Genomic DNA, 19,560 nt, shown 5'->3' with positions numbered 1-19,560 from the left:
TCCTCTCACAATACAATTCGGACGGTATTAATTTTCTGAATAATTTGGTATTGTTGGCTCATAAACTTCTGTGTTAATTCTTATTGCGATATTTATTATAGTTTGACGTTTTTGTATATTTTTTGTTTTCATCGTATGGAAAACGCAGCAGCGTTTGCGTAAACCCAGCTGACATCGAATTCTCTCGGAAAGATTAAATAATATAAAAATAATTCATGATTATATTGAATAGCGTAGTATACCATTAGATGATATTAAAATTTGAAAACTTAACACAAGTCACACAATTCCTATAAATTCTGCAGAAAAAAACATATTTATTTACACATACATTATAATAATATATACATCCTATAATCTATTATATATATTGTATATTATATGTACCTCGAAAAAATATTAAGTTATTATTGTTTCTTTGCATTTTCGAATTGCATGATCGATTGAGTTTTGAAGAGTCGCGAAGGAAAAGTTCAAAATACGTCAAATGTGTCGGTTTTTTTTTTATACTCAATGTGTATTTTTCATCTTTATGAGTACCTATACCTGCTACATAATTGCTATATGTTCATGATACTACAAAACATTTTTTGACAGGAGTGTTATTTTTTATCGTGTACATATCCGATAACATTAAACACTATATAGTACATGACGTATAATAACTAAATAATATTTGCAACTATAATATTATATATTTTAAATCGAGTGGTTTTTTTTTTTATTTTATTTTAATCGGCCCGGTTAAATTAAAAATCTTTATGTTTTACATACCGCAAATCGTTATAAGTTCACACTAATCACAGTATTTTTATCCCAGATTTGTAAACGATTTTTAGAAAACTTTTGAAAAAAAACTTTTTTTAGATGTTTTATACGGAAAACAATGCAAAAACACTTACGTAGATACTTATACTTACATATTATTATATAATTATAAATACATTTAAGTGAAATAATATGGTAAATTAATATGAAATTAAATATAATACCTTAAATACATAGTGTGTATTTAAATATATATATATTTTTTAAACTTATGATATCATAATGTTTATCATACTGTTTAAGATGATATGTTAAATTAAGTTATATATATTTAACTGTACTTGTTCGTGCAGACATCAGTATCGTGCTGCTAACGATATGATTTAATCCGAAAAGCGTAAACTGTGTGTTAATTTAATGAGAAGGTCTGTTGTTGTAATTATTATATTTTGTGTAAAAACATCTGAAAGTATTTCGCGGGACGGCGCTTTATATAACAACATTATATTAATTTGGTTTAATTTGATGAAAAAAACAGATAGCACTGTAAACGTATGCAAATCGTTGTAGTTAATTACATTTTAGGAGTTTAAGGAGGATATACTCGAAAAAAAAAACAAAAAAAAAAAAAAAAATGTAGAAAATTGTAATTATTTAAGATATTATAAAAGAAAAAAAGAAGAGACTGTTTTTTCGTGTCATAATAAATTAGAACGTAAAAAATGAGTAGGATTGAGACCGTCAAAAAAAGGTTTCTTTACATTTGCAAATTTGTGTCGGGCATTTGCAGCTTTCCCAAGAGGCTGCAGTATAGGTATAAAGCAACACGCGTGGTGTTTAAGCTGCAAGTTCGAACAAATACGCAAATATATATATACGTATATATGTATATTATGTACGCGAATCTACTCTACAAAATTACAGACGATCTGTTTCTTTTTTTTTTTTTTTTTATTTGATAAATAGAAAGTCGTGTAGAGCCTGTATTCTATATATGTATATATATATATATATATATATATGGTTTCCCATTTTTGCTCTCACGCCGTCGAATCGGAGATTTATTTCCAAACTATCTGCACCCCAATATTTTTATACCGTTCTCCTCGTCACACCGGTGCACAGACTTCCCGATACACGGTTAACAATACCTGCGATACTCCATCCGACGTATAGTGTGTAAAGTATGTACAACTTATATTATGCATCGGTAAGTAAGCAAGGCACACAATATAATATACACACGCAAGCGCGTGGGCGTACAAATTGACGTATAAATAAGGTATATGTGTACTTACATTGTGATACCAAGTGAGCTTCGTCGATGGCGGGTTGGCTTTCACGTGACAATCGAAGTACACGTCGTCTCCCTCTTTGATGCCGTTCGGGTCGATCGAGTTTCCGAGCCGGAGCGAAACGATCGGAGCGACTGAAACACACATCACGTCACTCGCATAAGTATATTAATAGTATATGTATGTAAATGATAATATTGTATTCAACGAGCTCGCTCATCCCGACGTTTAATTCGTACACCGGTGCGATATTATTCAAATTATGAATTTTGGAATCCAAATTTCAAGTTTTTTTAAAGACCTTGTTTTCGAATACTATATTTGATATCTTAAAAACCTTTAAAAAAAATTGAAATCGCACTTTTTAACACACCAGTACGTTTATGAAAATGTCAACGTGTCTAAACGACATTTATTTTTATAAATATTAAAATTAATATTAGTTTCCGTGAGTATATTATAATATTGAATATTTATATACTATTCAATTATATTTTATATAACACGCACACGTGTCTTACAACATCTATTCATTATTTATTTTATAAGTTTCAATCCTTTTGACTATATGATGGTTAGTGGATGATTTCAAAGGTATTATCGGTTTTCACTAGTGTTTTTTTTTTTTTTACTTTTTATAAGGGGAAAGAGGCTATTTTAAAACCACGGTACAAATAGAATTGACGGCTTTCTTTTGTCAAAGGTTATTTAAGCGTATTTTAAGTTATATTTTTAAGCTTTTATTTTATTTACTGTTAATAATTGCTATAGATTTTTATATTTTAATATTTGCATATAAAAAAGAATTAATTAAACGTCGTGGTAAGGGATTGGGGATAATCAAACAATATTATTTAAGTATATATCATATTTATTTTTTACTGTCTCTTCTATCTTCTTATAATATGACGTAATGTGTCCTACCTAATATTTTACGACTGAAAAATGATAAATATCACCAATAAAAACCAAGAAATAATAAATGAATTTCCAACAACCATGGCACGTGCAGTCGTACATTATAATATAGTAGGTATTATAAAATAAGAATGACTACCTACAGCTCGTACTCAACCATGGTATTAAACATAATATTACAGTCGTATAGATATTATATATAAAAGAAAAAAAAACTATTTTCCCAATGATCCTACCCAGTCCAAAAGACAATTTTATATTATTTATAGTCGAAAACGAGGAAGAAAAAACTGTTTATTTTATAATACTTGATTAACACGAGTCTAAGTATCATTATAATTCTTTAGAAAACGTATTGCATCGATTTTACGCCGCAAAAACCTATAGGTGTAACATAATAAGTCCGATATAGTATATTCTAACCTTTTGACTACCTACAGCATTGAAATATAACTCCGTAATACTGGCTGTAGTGCATTAAACTCACTTTATTGGAAATGCATGTTATGTGTGTTATATGTCATTATATTCTATAATTCGATCTTAAAGTTTAATTAAACATAGGAATTAAATGGATATATATCATTATTATGCGAGCAGACAGTTGTCAAATAATAACAGTGATAATAATACTTATTTTACGATTTCGTAAGATATATTTTATAAAAAATAGACACCCGAGGTCTTGCCAAATATTGTATCACAAATAATATGAAATATAAAAAGTAGTGGAAACTGACTTCGACATTTTGAGATTGTTACACAATATACATGTATAAAAATAGTAAGTATCAACTTTATATATTGAAATATATATAAAATATATTTAAATATGAATATTCGTGCTAGCCAGGAACAACGACTTTCGATGGACGCACAATTAGACTGTGTTTGAATTGTGGACTTCAAATATAAAATATGACGGAAATGGTAACGTACGAGGAAGCCATCAGCACAGTATATTCAGATGTATCAGAGCAGTTGAATCCAAGGCACATTCAAGCGTTACATTTTTGTAAACTTAAAACCAATCAATGTTGATTAAATAAACAAACTATTTTCAACCAAAATTTACTTGAACAATAATCTCGAATCTACGACTTGAAGGGACGAATAGTAGGCACGTAACTAAATTACAAAATTTATTAATATTGGACTTGCGCAGTAATAACCGAAAACATAATTTAATAATATTTCGTGTATACGCGTAAGACGTGAGATACTCAAATGTACTATATAATAATATTATAATATAATATATTATTATAACCTAAAAGTTAAACCTAATATTTTAATAGGACCGGCTGTATAGTTATAGTTATACCTACTTTGAAGTCCATAAGGAAAAAATTGTTTTGCACTTTTCGTATTACGTAAACTTTTAAATTGTATTAAATAATAATTTATTACGAATAGAAAAAAATGCGCGTATATAGTAGTATAATAATAATAAATTATTTGTTATGAAAATGTAAACGAAGGGTATAATTTTTATATATTATACCATTCTGCCGCTCATTAATTATAGTTTTCAAATAAATGGAGTCGTATAAACTCGATGTAATAATATTATATATACTTTCAACACTAAAGTTTCGTATGTGTTATTTATACATACATATATACAAATAAAAATGAATATATTGTTATACATACATTGTTATATTGCACATAGTATAACCATGTGTACTCTTGTAAGAAAAAATTTGAAATATCGTCACGTGGAAGGGTAGTAAATGTAAGGACAGGTAAAATTATTAGTAAAAGAAAACAATTTAAAAATAAAATAGAACACGATTGCGTTTGGTTTTTATCGGTGATGATATACCTACCATTTTTTAATAACTGGATCTCCTCTTACGTTTAATTAATTTTAATTTTTATGTAATGTTATCAAATTTAAAAAAAAAATGTATTTTGTGTACGACTGAAAAAAATAAAACAAACGGTCTTGATAGGTTCTTTAAAACGTACAACAGCTAATTGTAAAATAGTGCTCATCCACGACAGATTTAGTGATATCAAATATTACTAAAATTAAAATAATGACATAAATCCGTCTTATCTCAAGAGGTATTCATGAAAAATTGTCTACTTATCCGATTCAAAACATATTCAAACTTCGATTAAAAAATATTTTAAAAAACGTAAAACGCACAAAATTATTTTAATAGTTATAAACCTTATATTTTTAAAACAAAGGTTAGGTTAAATCGACTAGATCGGTAAACTTTTCAGAATATAAAAATATACTCTTATTCGTATTCTAACTAGGTAGTATAAATAGTGTCAAATCATAAGAAAAAAAAGTGTGAAAAAGTACACCGACAAGAGTGTTAACAATAATTATGATGGTGTTACAATATTCGTATAAACTAATATAATACGTCATTTTGAAGAGGAACGTATATTAATATTTATAAGGAAAAATCAGTTCGTATCGATGGTACGAGTATACAGCTATTGCCTACGCATATCATTATACCGAACGCTTTGGATGTGAAATAAATGAAAAAAAAAAAAAAACGTGAACCAACAAAGGAGTTTATAAATTTTGTTAGACGAGTGATCGCTAAAGGTGTTCAGATTTCGGAGCATAAATAAATCTACAGTCATTCGATGAATAATTCAAAACTTTCCGATCGGATAATTCGATCTAATATCTTATCATTAATTATTAATTCCGCTATCATTCATATTACTAAACGATGCTACGGAGTCGTCCATCGATCGCGTTTTAAAATATATAATAATTTCTGTTTGTATTTACTACGGCGCAAACCCAAGTACATATAGTAATATTATATTTTATAGTTATTTGGTTGTAGATAATTCGATTTAGCCCTACAACGTCATAAACTTTGTTCTTAAAATTTTAGTAAACGTGTTATAACTATAATCTTATTACTCGGAAAATATATCTTAGAATTTCGACGATTATTCGCCCTCTTTTGGATTCTGTGGATACCTTCAGTGAAATTCACTGACCTACTACATTGTTTTGATATCGGTTTAAAACGTTTACGAAAATACTGTCTTTGTAACATTGTTTTATACATTTTTAAGCCCGTTTAAAACGAAATTCAGTAATTTGTTGTTTAGATAACTCGTTTAAACTTATGTTTAATTTTTCAGAAAACCAAAGAATAACGTTCGAGAAAATTTAATGAACGCGGATTAAATCTCGACAACACGAAATATTCTGTAGAATTAGAACTTTGGCTAAAATAGTTAAAATACACTAACAACAGTAATTTTCCTAGTATTTATGTATACATATTCTAAGCCGTATTAGTCGGCTAAAGTGAAAAAATATTACGAAATTTGTTGAAAAATATTTTTAGAGCTCACGTCATTTTTTCAAATTAAATTAAGTCTCGGCAGCGGTTTGGAAATTCTTGAATTTCGTATTCAATTCCGGCGGCTTCTGTTCGCATTCGACGATTATATCACGTTTTAAACGTCAGACGGACTCCACGAGTTGCGCGTTCGGTTTGTTTTTCTATCCGTTAGTGAAACGTATTCGTGTGTGTAGCGAGTATGTCCTATTGCTAGAGTACGCCTATTCTAAGGCGTGTTAATAAATTAATTTTATACTTTTCCATTAAGATTAGCAGTGTTTTTTTCAAAGCCTATGATAACAATATCGTCGTCGTAACAATAATATTATATAATATATGTATAGGAATAAAATACGATTTCGTTCGGGGCGCATATACCTACGCGTTTATCACAATCACGCTTTTGAGATATAAGGTACATACGCGACCGCGGTTTTAAAATTCACGGTAGTGTATAAGTCCGTCGCGAATACGCAGTACATAATTTATGGCCGTCGACAAATTTACGGTCGTGTACGTATATAATATACCTAATGCATTATACCGCGTATCGAGGGCTCGAGAGCGGCGTAATGCGCGAGACGAAAATCTTGTCATTAAAAACGTATCGACGGCGTATCTATATACACACACGCCGGGCATGATATAAGCACACACACGAGTCTATATGTGTAAGTATGCAAACGAATGCGTGCAAACAGCGCGTGTTATATTTTATTAGGTATATGGTATTCGCGTGTGCGACGAATCTCCGTGGAAATGGATTGATGAACGTTTTTATCGCGATATCCGTCTGCGTGTGCTTAACGTTTTTTTTTTTTTTATTTCTCCCCCTTAGCATATCTCTATCGTGTCTCTTCTCGAGCCGTTTATCACCATCACCCGAATAAATGACGGTCGCGAGCGGCTTACTCTCGGAAAACTCGATATTGTACATTATATAATGACTATATACAGTATTATACTGACGAACGCCGCACTGCAGCTCGCAGTAAACGATATTCGGTTGACGTTTACATCACGGATGAGTGTGACAACGATGGCCGTATTTTACACGGTCTTCGTCTATATACGACCCGCAAAGCGCTACGATACAATACGTATAATTTTTACCACCGCGGCTCTGTAAAACGCGTATCGACGAATTGTGGTTAGAGTAAGAGCGATTGTCACGGCGAGGTTTACCCATACGAGATTTCCGTATTGAAATATTATTAAATGTCGTTGCGGTCTTTGTATAGGTGCGTATTGATTCGCGACGAATTCGTTTGAGTAGTACGTAAATGCACACATAACGTCGGGATTAGAGTACGGCAGAAAAAGTCGTTAATAATTAAACCACATATTTTTCTAACCCTGTTTTCGACTACGACCGCACTGTTAACGTAATGTACCCGATCGGATACCGTATTACTAGCGAAGAATCCCGCGACGAAATTCGACAGCAAAATCACTGCCTTCGATCGTCGCGTTTAAAAAAAAAAACAATTAGTATCGGAGTGCTCCGAGAGCCGCAGATTTGGGCGTCGTCCGTGAGACTCGACGCTAATACGGTAATCGTTCTATCGCATACGTCGCTTATAAAGTATATAATATTATAAGTACGTATGTAAAATACGTGTAGACATTTGCCGCTGCAGCTGCGGCGCTGTGTATTAACTCGAAAAGTTTAGCGCCCGATCGATTCTGAGAGAATATGAACACATATATTATAATATAATATTATATATATGGAATATAAAGGTCGCTGATACCACAGCATTACAACAACTTTATTATATAGTATACACACTGTTCCATATTATTATAATATGGGCACTGATCGGGTTATTCCATCAATCTCCCGAGTGCAGCGGGCGCGTATATTGTGTGCACGATATTGTACATTATATATATATATGAATTGTGAACGCGTTTTTCGCGCGGCACAGCGTAATACGGTAGGTAATAATAATAATAATAATATATTACTAACGTCGGCGGATGTGACAGTTTTGAGTGAAAACGTCGAGCGTATTATTATTATACATACATATTATTATTATATAGTTATATACGTGTATAAATATACATAATTTTGCTTTGAGTAAAAAAAAAAAAAGGAGAAAAAAATCGAGAGCAGCCGAGAAAATAAAAAAAACTTCTTCGACATTATAATGCTTTGCGCTCGTACGCCGCGCGCACTTATCACTCGTTCGACGTAATAGGTATATGTTTGTATATAAATAAACTCGGAAGAAGTACGCGCGATGTGCACGATATAATACGTACCGGCGTACGCTCGACGGACAAAACGGGCAAGTGAATATTTTGTCGATTATTATTTTAAACGATTTTTTCGCAATAGATCGATCATCGTCTGCTACAGCAGTCGACGTGTACGCGACGACGCGTACCGAACGCGACACGACACAATGATACGTCAGATTATTAATTTTATTTTTTTCTAAACCATTACTCGATGGTTATTATATTACTCAAAAAGGATCGCGTAGTCTCAGCGAGTACCGTGATATCCTTAGTATACGTGATGTCGTATCTTATATCGGTTATTATAGCCCGTCGGCACCTCCCTCGAAAACGAATATCCATTTTCCGGATATCGTCGCGAGGGCGTTTCGCCTGCAGTTTTCGCCGCCAGTTTTACACGTGGATTTAATTAATATTCAGATCAACACGCGTGGCGGACATAAACTACTGCAGCGGTCCATAATTCATTTGTTCGACTCGGTGTAAACTAACTATAAATTCGCCAACTCGATTATTTTGAAAATAACGTAATATTCGTGAGGAAAATCGAATGAAAATCGGTTTCAGATATGAAACCGACGAAAAACAAAAAAAAAATCTCGCGCGTTAATTTCGAACTACCTGTATATATAGTTTAGCATCGAGCAAGAACGTTATCAATTAATTGCGCGTTTTAATTATTCACGAATTATAAATAAAATATAAACTCTTCCACACCCCGTCCGAAAATATCGCATCCGCGCTACCGGTTATTATAATAATAGGTATATAGTAGTACACAATAATTCCGGCGGTCGGCGATACATTGTATATCCGGTTACATTATCATATATTATAACGCGTGACGCGCACATATATTATAATATAATGCACAGGCATCGTATAACCCTTATATACGCGTATCGCTATGGTAATAAAACTACGTCGTTCGGATTTTTAAGTGTCGGCGCATACGATATTATTATTATTATTATTATCGCGATGTCTGTAAAATATAAACCACATATTTTCACATTATTATTTTACGTCTAGGATAAATATAATATAATAATAACTCTGCAGCGACGATATATATATATATATCTGTGTGTGTGTGTGTGTGTACCTACCGAAGCACGCCGGACAAACGATCGCGTGTGTGCTAATGACGAGTCGACTGATTGCGGCGTTTCAGTCTCAAGTCCGTTTGTGGTGTATGTGTGTCCGTCGTGCAGTTGTATCGTACTTTTAATATTTTATTCTTTTTTTTAATCGTACTATATAGCCGTGCGGCGACGGACCGGGGTAGACGGTGCTACGGCGGAAAGCGAAAAACTAACGATAACCCTCAATGATGTGCACGGAAAGACCGTGTCTGAATAATATATACGAGTATATATACAAATGAGCGGAAAACTAGAAAAACCACTTAGCGGGGGTCGTCGACTTGTGGTGGTTAATTATCTGCGTCGGTGCACGAGTAGGTATGTCTACGTCACGATTGAAGTTTGCGTCATGCAGAGACGTTAATGTAAGATTCGACTTACATTGCAGCGACACTACCCTCTGAAACTGAAAAGTCCGATGGTGGGCATATGTCGTCCGTTTCGTTTTGATCGAGACGTTTGACTTTGTTTCGATTCAAGTCTAAAAGGCCTGGTAAATCCGCGCAACAGTTTTACGGCGAGCCGACCGGTAGATTCGAGAGAAAATTAAAACGTCCACGACGACGAACTTATCGAGAATTTATAAACGATTAAAGTCGATCCTGTTGAACGGTGCAAAACTTTCCGATGAAAATTCTCCGACTCGAGTTGTGTGTTCCTTTTCGGAAATGTTTCCTATAAAGTTACAATAATAATGTACAAGGACGCGAATAACCGAGGCCATTAGTTCCCAGATAACGAGATAAACGATAACAGTTGTTGTTGTAAGACGGTAAACATATACTACTGCAAATTTAGTAATAAAAATATGCTAAGCTCTTAATTCTAGCATATTAAATAAGAATTTCTGAAATATGCATTCATTATAAAAACGTGTATAATTACAACGCGATCCAAAAAAAAAAAAAAAAAATACCGTTTTAATTTCATACTTTTTTAATTCCACGAATATATTATTTTTCTAATTTGTATGATGAAATATTATTAAGTAAGATCAAATTACAATTATTAGAAATATTTCTAACACGAGATATTTTTAATTGTATTTATATTACTAAGTTTTTTTTTTTTTTTTTTGAGACAGAAGATACTTTTTATAGTAGTAAAAATGCTGTGATCATTAATTTTCAAAGTTATTTTTGGTAGCGAAATGGATCTAGATTGATGGCTGCTTAAAACTTATGATAATACCAATAGAAATCATATAAAACTAATACAAAATACAATAAACCAATATTATTTTACTATCGATAAATTCAGAGAAATATATAAAATGAAAATGTTTAACATTTTAAAAACAAAATATTGATACTCTTTAGATTGAATACATTTTTCAAAATATTTACCTGTTACTTTTAAGCTAAATTAAGATAAATTTAAATGTTAACATTTTTAGTTGTTCAAAAAGCTTAAAATTTAATACATTAAGCTATTACGAACGTTCACTTATTTATTCATTTATTTTTGTAATTAACAAATAAAATTTGGGCATAAATCAACATCATTTTTTTTTTATAGCATAAGTAGTAAAAATTTTAATAAAACATTTTAAACTTTCGAATATTTCAAAGTTATTTTTTTTAAAATATATTTATTTTTTAACTATTTATATTAGTATTAATACTTATGGCTTGAAAATGTAGTTAAAGATATCTTATACGTTTTCCTTAGTTGTATGATAAAGAAATTAATAGAGTCAAATAAAATGAATTTTTGATAAGTATCTCAAATTTTGACACGTTATAGTATATTTTTTAAAAAAATATCTATACTCTAGGATAAAATAAGAATATGTACTAAAGTTAGGTGAAAATGAATTACTAGCTAGAAGAAACAAAGCAGAATTATTACTTTTTGTTTTTTTTCAAATATTTAATATTTTATTAAATATTAAAAAAGTATTTTAAAAGAAAATTAATGATTGTAGTTTTTATTTAATGCTATGGAAAAAATGTTATTTGTAAGGACTTAAAACTTTTTGGAATTACGTATATAATTATTATTGTAACACAATGACATTTTTAAAATATTTGAACTAATTTTAGACTATACCACAACTTATTTATATTTTATAGCAATCTCTTAGTGCATTTCAGAATTGTTTTATACGTTAATAATGCAATAATTAATGAATAATGATGCATTGTTGTAATAATTATGTTATGTATGTATCAATAAATACAAGTCGTCTAATCCAATCTATATAATGATATATAACTTAATGATGCAATACATTCAACTTTCGTATTAAACAGAAGAGCGAATTTTCCAGTTTTATTTTTTATGTATAAATTTAATACATACGATTTTTAAATTTTAATATAAAACCTTTATTTTATTCATTATTTTAAAAATAAATTGGAAAAATTATTAAATATTTTATAGTTTGCTTTTAAAATACACTCTAAATCTATACAATACTTCAGCAGAGTAATTTCTCTGGTATTTAAAAAATACGTCTATAAATGTTGAGTTAAAATAAACCACAAACATTTAAAATTTCTAGAAATGTTGTTTAAAAATAATGAATATTAATGATTTTTTAGTTTTTATTAGGTACCTATGAGCTTTTTCTTGGGTTTATCGATGTCACTGAGAAAATAAATATAAAATTAAAAGGCTTTAAACCAATATATTATGTCTAGCTATATGGAATTTGTAGTAAGAGTAGAAATATCTACACTAACATTTTTGAACTCTATTCTATTACTTAGAAAACGTTATTAAGTATATCATAATTATATTTATATTATTTATTCGAATTAATTATATATTTGTGTCATATTAATTATATTGTACTATTATAAGGTGTAAGCATATATTAGTTTTGAAAACACTGAAAACGAATATAGTTCCACTGCATGTGAGATTTCAAGATTAAATCATTATGATTTAAATCTTATATAAACAACATTTACAGATAAAATAAATTATATTAATAGTAATATATATACTTTTTTTTTTGTTAAAATTTCAACTTTTATATTAGTTGGTATTAAAAATTGTAAATTTATTCATATTTGTGATGAACAAAAAATCATATCGTAATGCACGTATATGTTTTTTTTTATGTTTCATAATCCATCAAATTTAATTCAAAATATAGTGCCACTATTAAAACATGTAAATAGTATTTAAATACTATAATATGTAACCATATATTCATGTGTATGTATAGTTAGATACAACGTAATTCATTTTGCTAAACAAACACGACAAGTGCACATGTGTACTTGCATATATCGCGATTAAACGAAATATCGTATTAATTATGTTCACCACGAGTTGTCCTGAATTAGTCAATGTAGGACGTAGGTGATTAACACGAGGAAAAAAAAGATAGATTCGTGTCGATAAAATATTTAAAACAAACTATACGTTTAAATCTAAATATAAAATAACAGCACGTCGCTATATTATGTACCTACCCATATTGTATGCGCGTTTGGAAGTAAAACAAATCGAAAAACTTTTAAAAGTTATTCACATCGAAACTGCATACAGTATACGACTATTTATGTAAGAATAAAAAAAAAAAAAACGAGTTATATAGTTCGCACGGGATAACGGTGTTCGTACTATTAATAGAATGTGCGATGTAAACAGTACGGTTTTTTTTTTCACTTAGTTTGTATAATGATTATTATGGATTTTCATCGACAGATTAGGTGACTCAATGGCAAGTGGTGGAATATTATATTATAATTTATTGATTACCGTACTATGGTATCTCAGCAGTTTAGGTACCGTAAGAGAATTTATACACGAGGATTAGTCGAAATCAGATTTAGATAAAGAAAATAATCGTACAGTTAGGACAACTGAAATTTTGGGCAAATTTTCCGAAAAATCATTCAATTCTACATCGTCTCGGGAGTTTATTTTATAATAATTACATCTGGATCAAAAGAATAAAAAATAGATCATATAATCTATTTGCGTTTAGTTTACGTTTCGAATATCGGTTATTTAAGTGCACTTAGTTAATATTCATAATATCCTATACAAGTATTGATCATTATAATTGAATACACCTATAATTTAAAATACCTAGTCGTTATATATATTTTTTTTTTTATAGGTAAATATACTTAACGGATAATCGAAATAATAGTTTGAATTTGTGTACAACTAGCGTAGTACCACACGACCTACGTGCATCAACACTTTTACTATAAAATATGTACGATCCAAGATTTTTTATTTTTTTGAAAATTAAACAATATTTTCACTTGACTTATAAAATTACTGCGAGAGGGTGATAATTATTATAATACTTATATTAAACAGTTTTTAGTTATACTTATATATCTGCGTGCTTCAAAATGAATGGATGGAAATCATTGTGAGTTTAAACTCAGCAAAGTATAATAATTACCCATAATTACGACCGATTGAGTTGACAGATTTTTTTCCATTATCCCAAAACTATGTTAATTTGAAAGGTAGATACAATGGGAGGTATATTATGACAATCACTTTTTATCAACATTCAATTTTATGATTTATAAATAATTTACAATAAAACACGTAGGTACCTATCGGTCTTATTTTTTACATCGATCCAAAACCACAAGAAAGATAAAAATTGAAGAAATGAACGATTCATCTACCCATTCTCTATCTATATATAATAATATTTCTCATTTCCCATTGCGGTCGACATTGTATATAAATTTAGACCCTTCTTCGAATTCTGATCACGTTTTAATTTTGTTGTGCAAATACGTATTAACGGGTAATTATTCATATAATAAACTCCAGTCTATATCCACTACGACAGCGACGTCGTTTAACATCAATATAATATATGTATAATAATAGGTTATTGCTTTGGGAATTTAAAAGGCATCCTTAGGGTTTCATTCGTGATTCTTTAAAAAAAACATTACTTTAATACTTTAAATTAACAATTTTATCTCGGATATACGGAAGAATATATTGTATTATTTTTTTTTTCACTTATGAATTGTTTAAAAATAAATAAAATTTGGTTTTAAGAAAATATATTGTTTTTTTTTTATTTCAAGGAACTTTTTTATGGATTTATTACGGCACCTACGTAGCTTAGCCAGCTGTTAATCGTTCCAATTCCCTTATTTTTATTCTATCTATTAAAAATATTATTTTTTTTAAATTTACACGATTTCTACATTTAATATTCTATTTATAAAACTGGTATCTGGAATAATACGGATAAAAACTCGTGCATGATTGTACGTAATGATTAATTATAATAAGTATACTATTTGCTATACCTTTTTAATTAAAACATTAAAGACATGCAATATCATGAATACATAATATGTGAATACCTAATAGACAAAGAGTTTAGTATATAAGGTACTAAAGAAACTATTTTGAAAAACATGTTATATACAATTATTATCAAGCTCGTTTATAAATTTAGAATCGACTTCAAAAATACCAATCAAAAACTTAAGCAACTTCAATACGCCATAACTTTAAAATATAATATACGAATAACATATTTTATATTTGTGAAATATTCATTCCCATTAAATTCATAATTATTTTAGAAACAAAATACTTTTACTTATTATTCAAAATACCGTATATAATTTTGTTGGTTTTATCTCCACACTCAAGTATAACATCGTGAAATTTGTGGTACACATTCTATGAAGAAGTTACCAGTCATTAAAACTAAATAATAATGAATTAATATTTGATTTAAATTTGTAATTATATTTGACTCGTAGTTAACAGCTAAGAATAGCGTACGACGCTAAAATGATAACTTAAGCTGATGTGCTATGGTGGTAACAATAATTATGTAAAACACTACGACATATTATTTTATAACACTAACAGTTTACACTAAAGTGTGAAATCAGAATAGACGTGTCGAGACCAAAACCTTGTCACGGAAAATATAACATAAAATTAATGTAATAATATGTTACTTTTCTATGTAATTTTTTTATATTATAAGTTGTTTGTGGTATTTATATACTTACTCTATAAACATAGTACACGGTTTTATGAGATAAAGCGGGCTTATAAATAAATTTATAGAAACAAAATATTAAAAGACTCACAGACGACTTTCAGTATAAAATTTTCTTCAAGAGCCATTTTTGGTACTTGAGGATTTTCTGCTCTACAGGTTATTGACTTGCCGTTGTCGTCTGTTGTGGGCACAAATGTCATCTCACTAGACGTAACATTCTCTTTAATATCGTCTTGCTGAAATACAAACAAAAAGGAATCGTATTACACACAATTTAATATAATTCAGTAAAAACATGACATGACGGAACTGGATAGGTATAATAAAATATACATTAAACAACATTTTAATAAAATCTAGACACATTAAACACGCACATATTTATATAGTTCGTGACAATCATTGCATAGCGAATGGTAATTAATTCTTGACAATTCCGAAACGAACTCAAATATTACAGTTTACAGTAATACTTTTTTTTCATCATATTGTGTAAAGACATAATTTAAATAAGAAAATGCTAATACATATATTTTTTTCAACTATGTATTATATTAGTTTGATTCAATATAGGTAAATGATAAATTATAATAATATACTGTTTCCACAAATTAGTCGACTAGCAAACATTTGTGTGTTCAGCAAAAAAAACTAAATGATTGATATGCATAATTTGGTATTATATAATATTTTATCATAATTTGACCTAATACCTATGGGCTAAAAAGTTATAAAAAAAATGCATATGTGTGTGAGTGTGTATGTGTCTGTGATTTTTGTCCTTTTTTTGTAAAGGATTCAAGTACCAGGTTACATCATGCTTATCGTCCTCGAATAAAGACTTATGTCCAGATTTATGTCATGTCTAGAAATACATCTACAATATATCTTATCTTCTTTAATACATAAACCCATAAAACCCACAGTGAGTCTCTTGTTGGTGTCTAGACTATTGTTGCCGATAGACTTTCAATTTTTTTTTTTTTTTTAAATCTCTTTAGATGGTCCTTCGCCCATCCACTTCTTGTTATAAGTAACAACACTGATTAAACTTTAATTCAATTCACCGAGATGAAAAATGTATAACGATTTTTTCATCTTTTTTAGCTAATATTTACCCTTAACCCCACCTCCCTCGGACTTGTTTAATTTTTGGTCTATCTGATGACTAGATAAATTATTAATTGAGTTTTATTTTTATAATAAGGAGTATATAATGCAAAAGAAACATGTAAGTGTAAAAAAACTTAAACAATTACTTTAGTGGCTATTATGATTTGCAGCAAACACTTTATTATTGTTCATGACACTAAATCATGTATCAGCACGTATAACATGTTTAAGTCATAATCGATAATATTTTTATATTATATTTAATATAACTATTTATTTATTAAACGCGTTGGTTATGTTTAACGTTCACTGACATTGTTTAGTATTTAAATAAAAACGTGTCGTAATATATTTTAATTTCCACTCATCATACGCATTTTAGTATTTTATAAAAACATTTTATAAGTATTTGATACATAAACGATATCAATGCATATTGAAAATCAGCGTGCATGATTGTTTTGATACGCCTTTTCAAATAGCGACTTATATGTTAAATCAAACACGCTTCAATGAATACTATTGTTATTATACGATAAAAACGGGTTTTGTTGAAAATAATAACTTAATTTTTTATTCAACACATTAATTTATTAATTTTGATATTCGTTAAAGTTTTAACACTTACATATTTATGTATTATAACATTTCATATTGATAACAAATAAAATAAAATAGACAACAACTTCGAACAATGCGTTCACTAGACACAAATATACCCACATTATTTATCATATCAACTCAATTAAATTCCAGATAGATATAACGGTGAAAAGGATGTTTTACACAGATATCAACATTGAATAAAAACGAATGGCACTGTATCACCGGTATGAATCTGAATTTCCTAACCAACTATTGTAATTTAACAGATTCAAAGCAAATTGTAGGTATTTGGTTTTAACCGACATCATGACCAGACTAAGTTCTACTCGCTTACACAGCACAATAATAATGTATAAGCGTAAATATATCGCTTCCCGCATCTATTCAACATGATACACGAATATATTATATATATATTATATAATATGGGCATTATATTGTGACCCAATTTTAAAGTTTTATAGCATGTTAAACCGCTTTTAAAATTCTTTTTCTAATTCACTTTTAACTTTAAATAATAATATAATTTAATCGAACACCGATAATAAAGAAAATGTACGTTCTCTGTCATTGTTTTTATGATATAGGTGTTTACTGTAATTTTTGAGGAAAACTAGGCATTTTCGTTATTTTTTACAACTAACTCACATTATTATTTCCTAAACTAGTAGTAACTATGACGTATCAGTAGAAATTTAAAACATTATATATTAATCAATCTGTATTTTATAAATTGATTTTATTTTTAAATACTACGATAATTATAGACATTATTATTAATCAAATATTTAGTTTGGAGTTCTTAGATGGATGGTTGAAAAAAAAATAAATTAAAGAATTCACATTTATTTTAAACTAGTCAATTATTTTTATCATGATTAAATTATTAATTATTTATAACAATTATTTTATTTTTATTATTTTTATATTTTTTTCATTATACGTTAAATATCATTTCTTACTATTAAAATAATTTAACAACTAAATTATTCATAAGTCGTAAAGTCAAAATTGGTGATTTTTTTTTTACCGTTTGCCTATCGTAAACGAATAATAATTATTGTTCTCGTATCACAGAGTAATAATATGTTAATCAATTACATAGAGGGATACCGTTCTACAAGTAACATACGCGCAAATGTACTAAAATTGCCTACACACCGCGCCGGCCAACGATTTTAGTATACAATTTATTATGACATAATATATTAATATATGGTTATTATATTTTAAAATTTAGGTCGTACAATTTTACAACAACTTATCTCAAGACCTGATAACACTACACCAGTATCCGCAAATTAAAGAAATATTTTTACGCTTTAATACGCCACTATCGTCATCGGCTCCCGTTGAAAGATAGTTTTCATAAACAAATATGACCAATTTACCAAATCCAACAAGCTATCAGATAATAAAATTGAAGAAAGGATTATTTTGAAGTCAAATTTAAAAATACAAGAATAACTTTACTAATAATTCGTATATTGTACTTTCTAAATTTGTTAATATATGAGACTTGATAATTTATACTTAAATCCACTAATTACTGTTAATAGATTTATTTATTATAATTTAAAATTTTTTTTAATTATTTATTTTAATTTTTGTCATCATTATTTATTATTGTTGTAATTATTACGAAATAATATACTTATTTTTAATTATTAATTTTTTTAATATTACCGGGACTTGTAGCACATAAAATCATTTAAAAAGCATTTAAAAACATTATATGCACTCAAATACATATTTAAAAAAAACTTAAATTCAAGCAAAAATATTTTATATATATATATAAAAAAAATAATAACCTAAAATAAGAAAGAATTAGCAAAAGTTTATAAATTTATTAACCATGTTTTAATAAAATAACTAAAGAGAATAATTATCTTTAAAATCTAGTTAAATAATTTTTTATTCGAATAATCATGGTAAAAAAGTGAGTAACGCTCTGTTATAAACTAGGTAACTATAATAGATGTATTAAATTTGAATTCAATGATAGGTATTATTGTATACAAAAAACGATTCTGAACGGAGATGATTTGTCAGCCTAGGATATAATTTCCAGTGGTAGGTGAAAAAAGAAGTTGTTCTAATAACCGAAATTTAAGTTCTTTTATAATTATTATAAGCCAAACTTATGC

General features: G+C 28.7%; 1 protein-coding gene across 4 annotated transcripts in view; it reads right to left on the bottom strand.

Annotated features, from left to right (window-relative positions):
- Window positions 1-19,560, bottom strand: part of LOC114130276 (B-cell receptor CD22-like) — a 332,047-nt gene that overhangs the window by 32,855 nt on the left and 279,632 nt on the right. For all 4 annotated transcript variants that reach the window (XM_050204078.1, XM_050204079.1, XM_050204080.1 and 1 more), the window contains 2 exons: window positions 15,780-15,927; window positions 2,067-2,197 (listed from right to left, as the gene is read on the bottom strand). In XM_050204078.1, coding sequence (XP_050060035.1) covers window positions 2,067-2,197; window positions 15,780-15,927 — 279 coding nt within the window. The remainder of the gene's footprint in view (window positions 1-2,066; window positions 2,198-15,779; window positions 15,928-19,560) is intronic.

This window comes from Aphis gossypii, chromosome 3 (genome assembly GCF_020184175.1).
Source record: "Aphis gossypii isolate Hap1 chromosome 3, ASM2018417v2, whole genome shotgun sequence".
NCBI lineage: Eukaryota > Metazoa > Arthropoda > Insecta > Hemiptera > Aphididae > Aphis > Aphis gossypii.
This window is presented reverse-complemented; position numbering and strand designations above follow the sequence as displayed.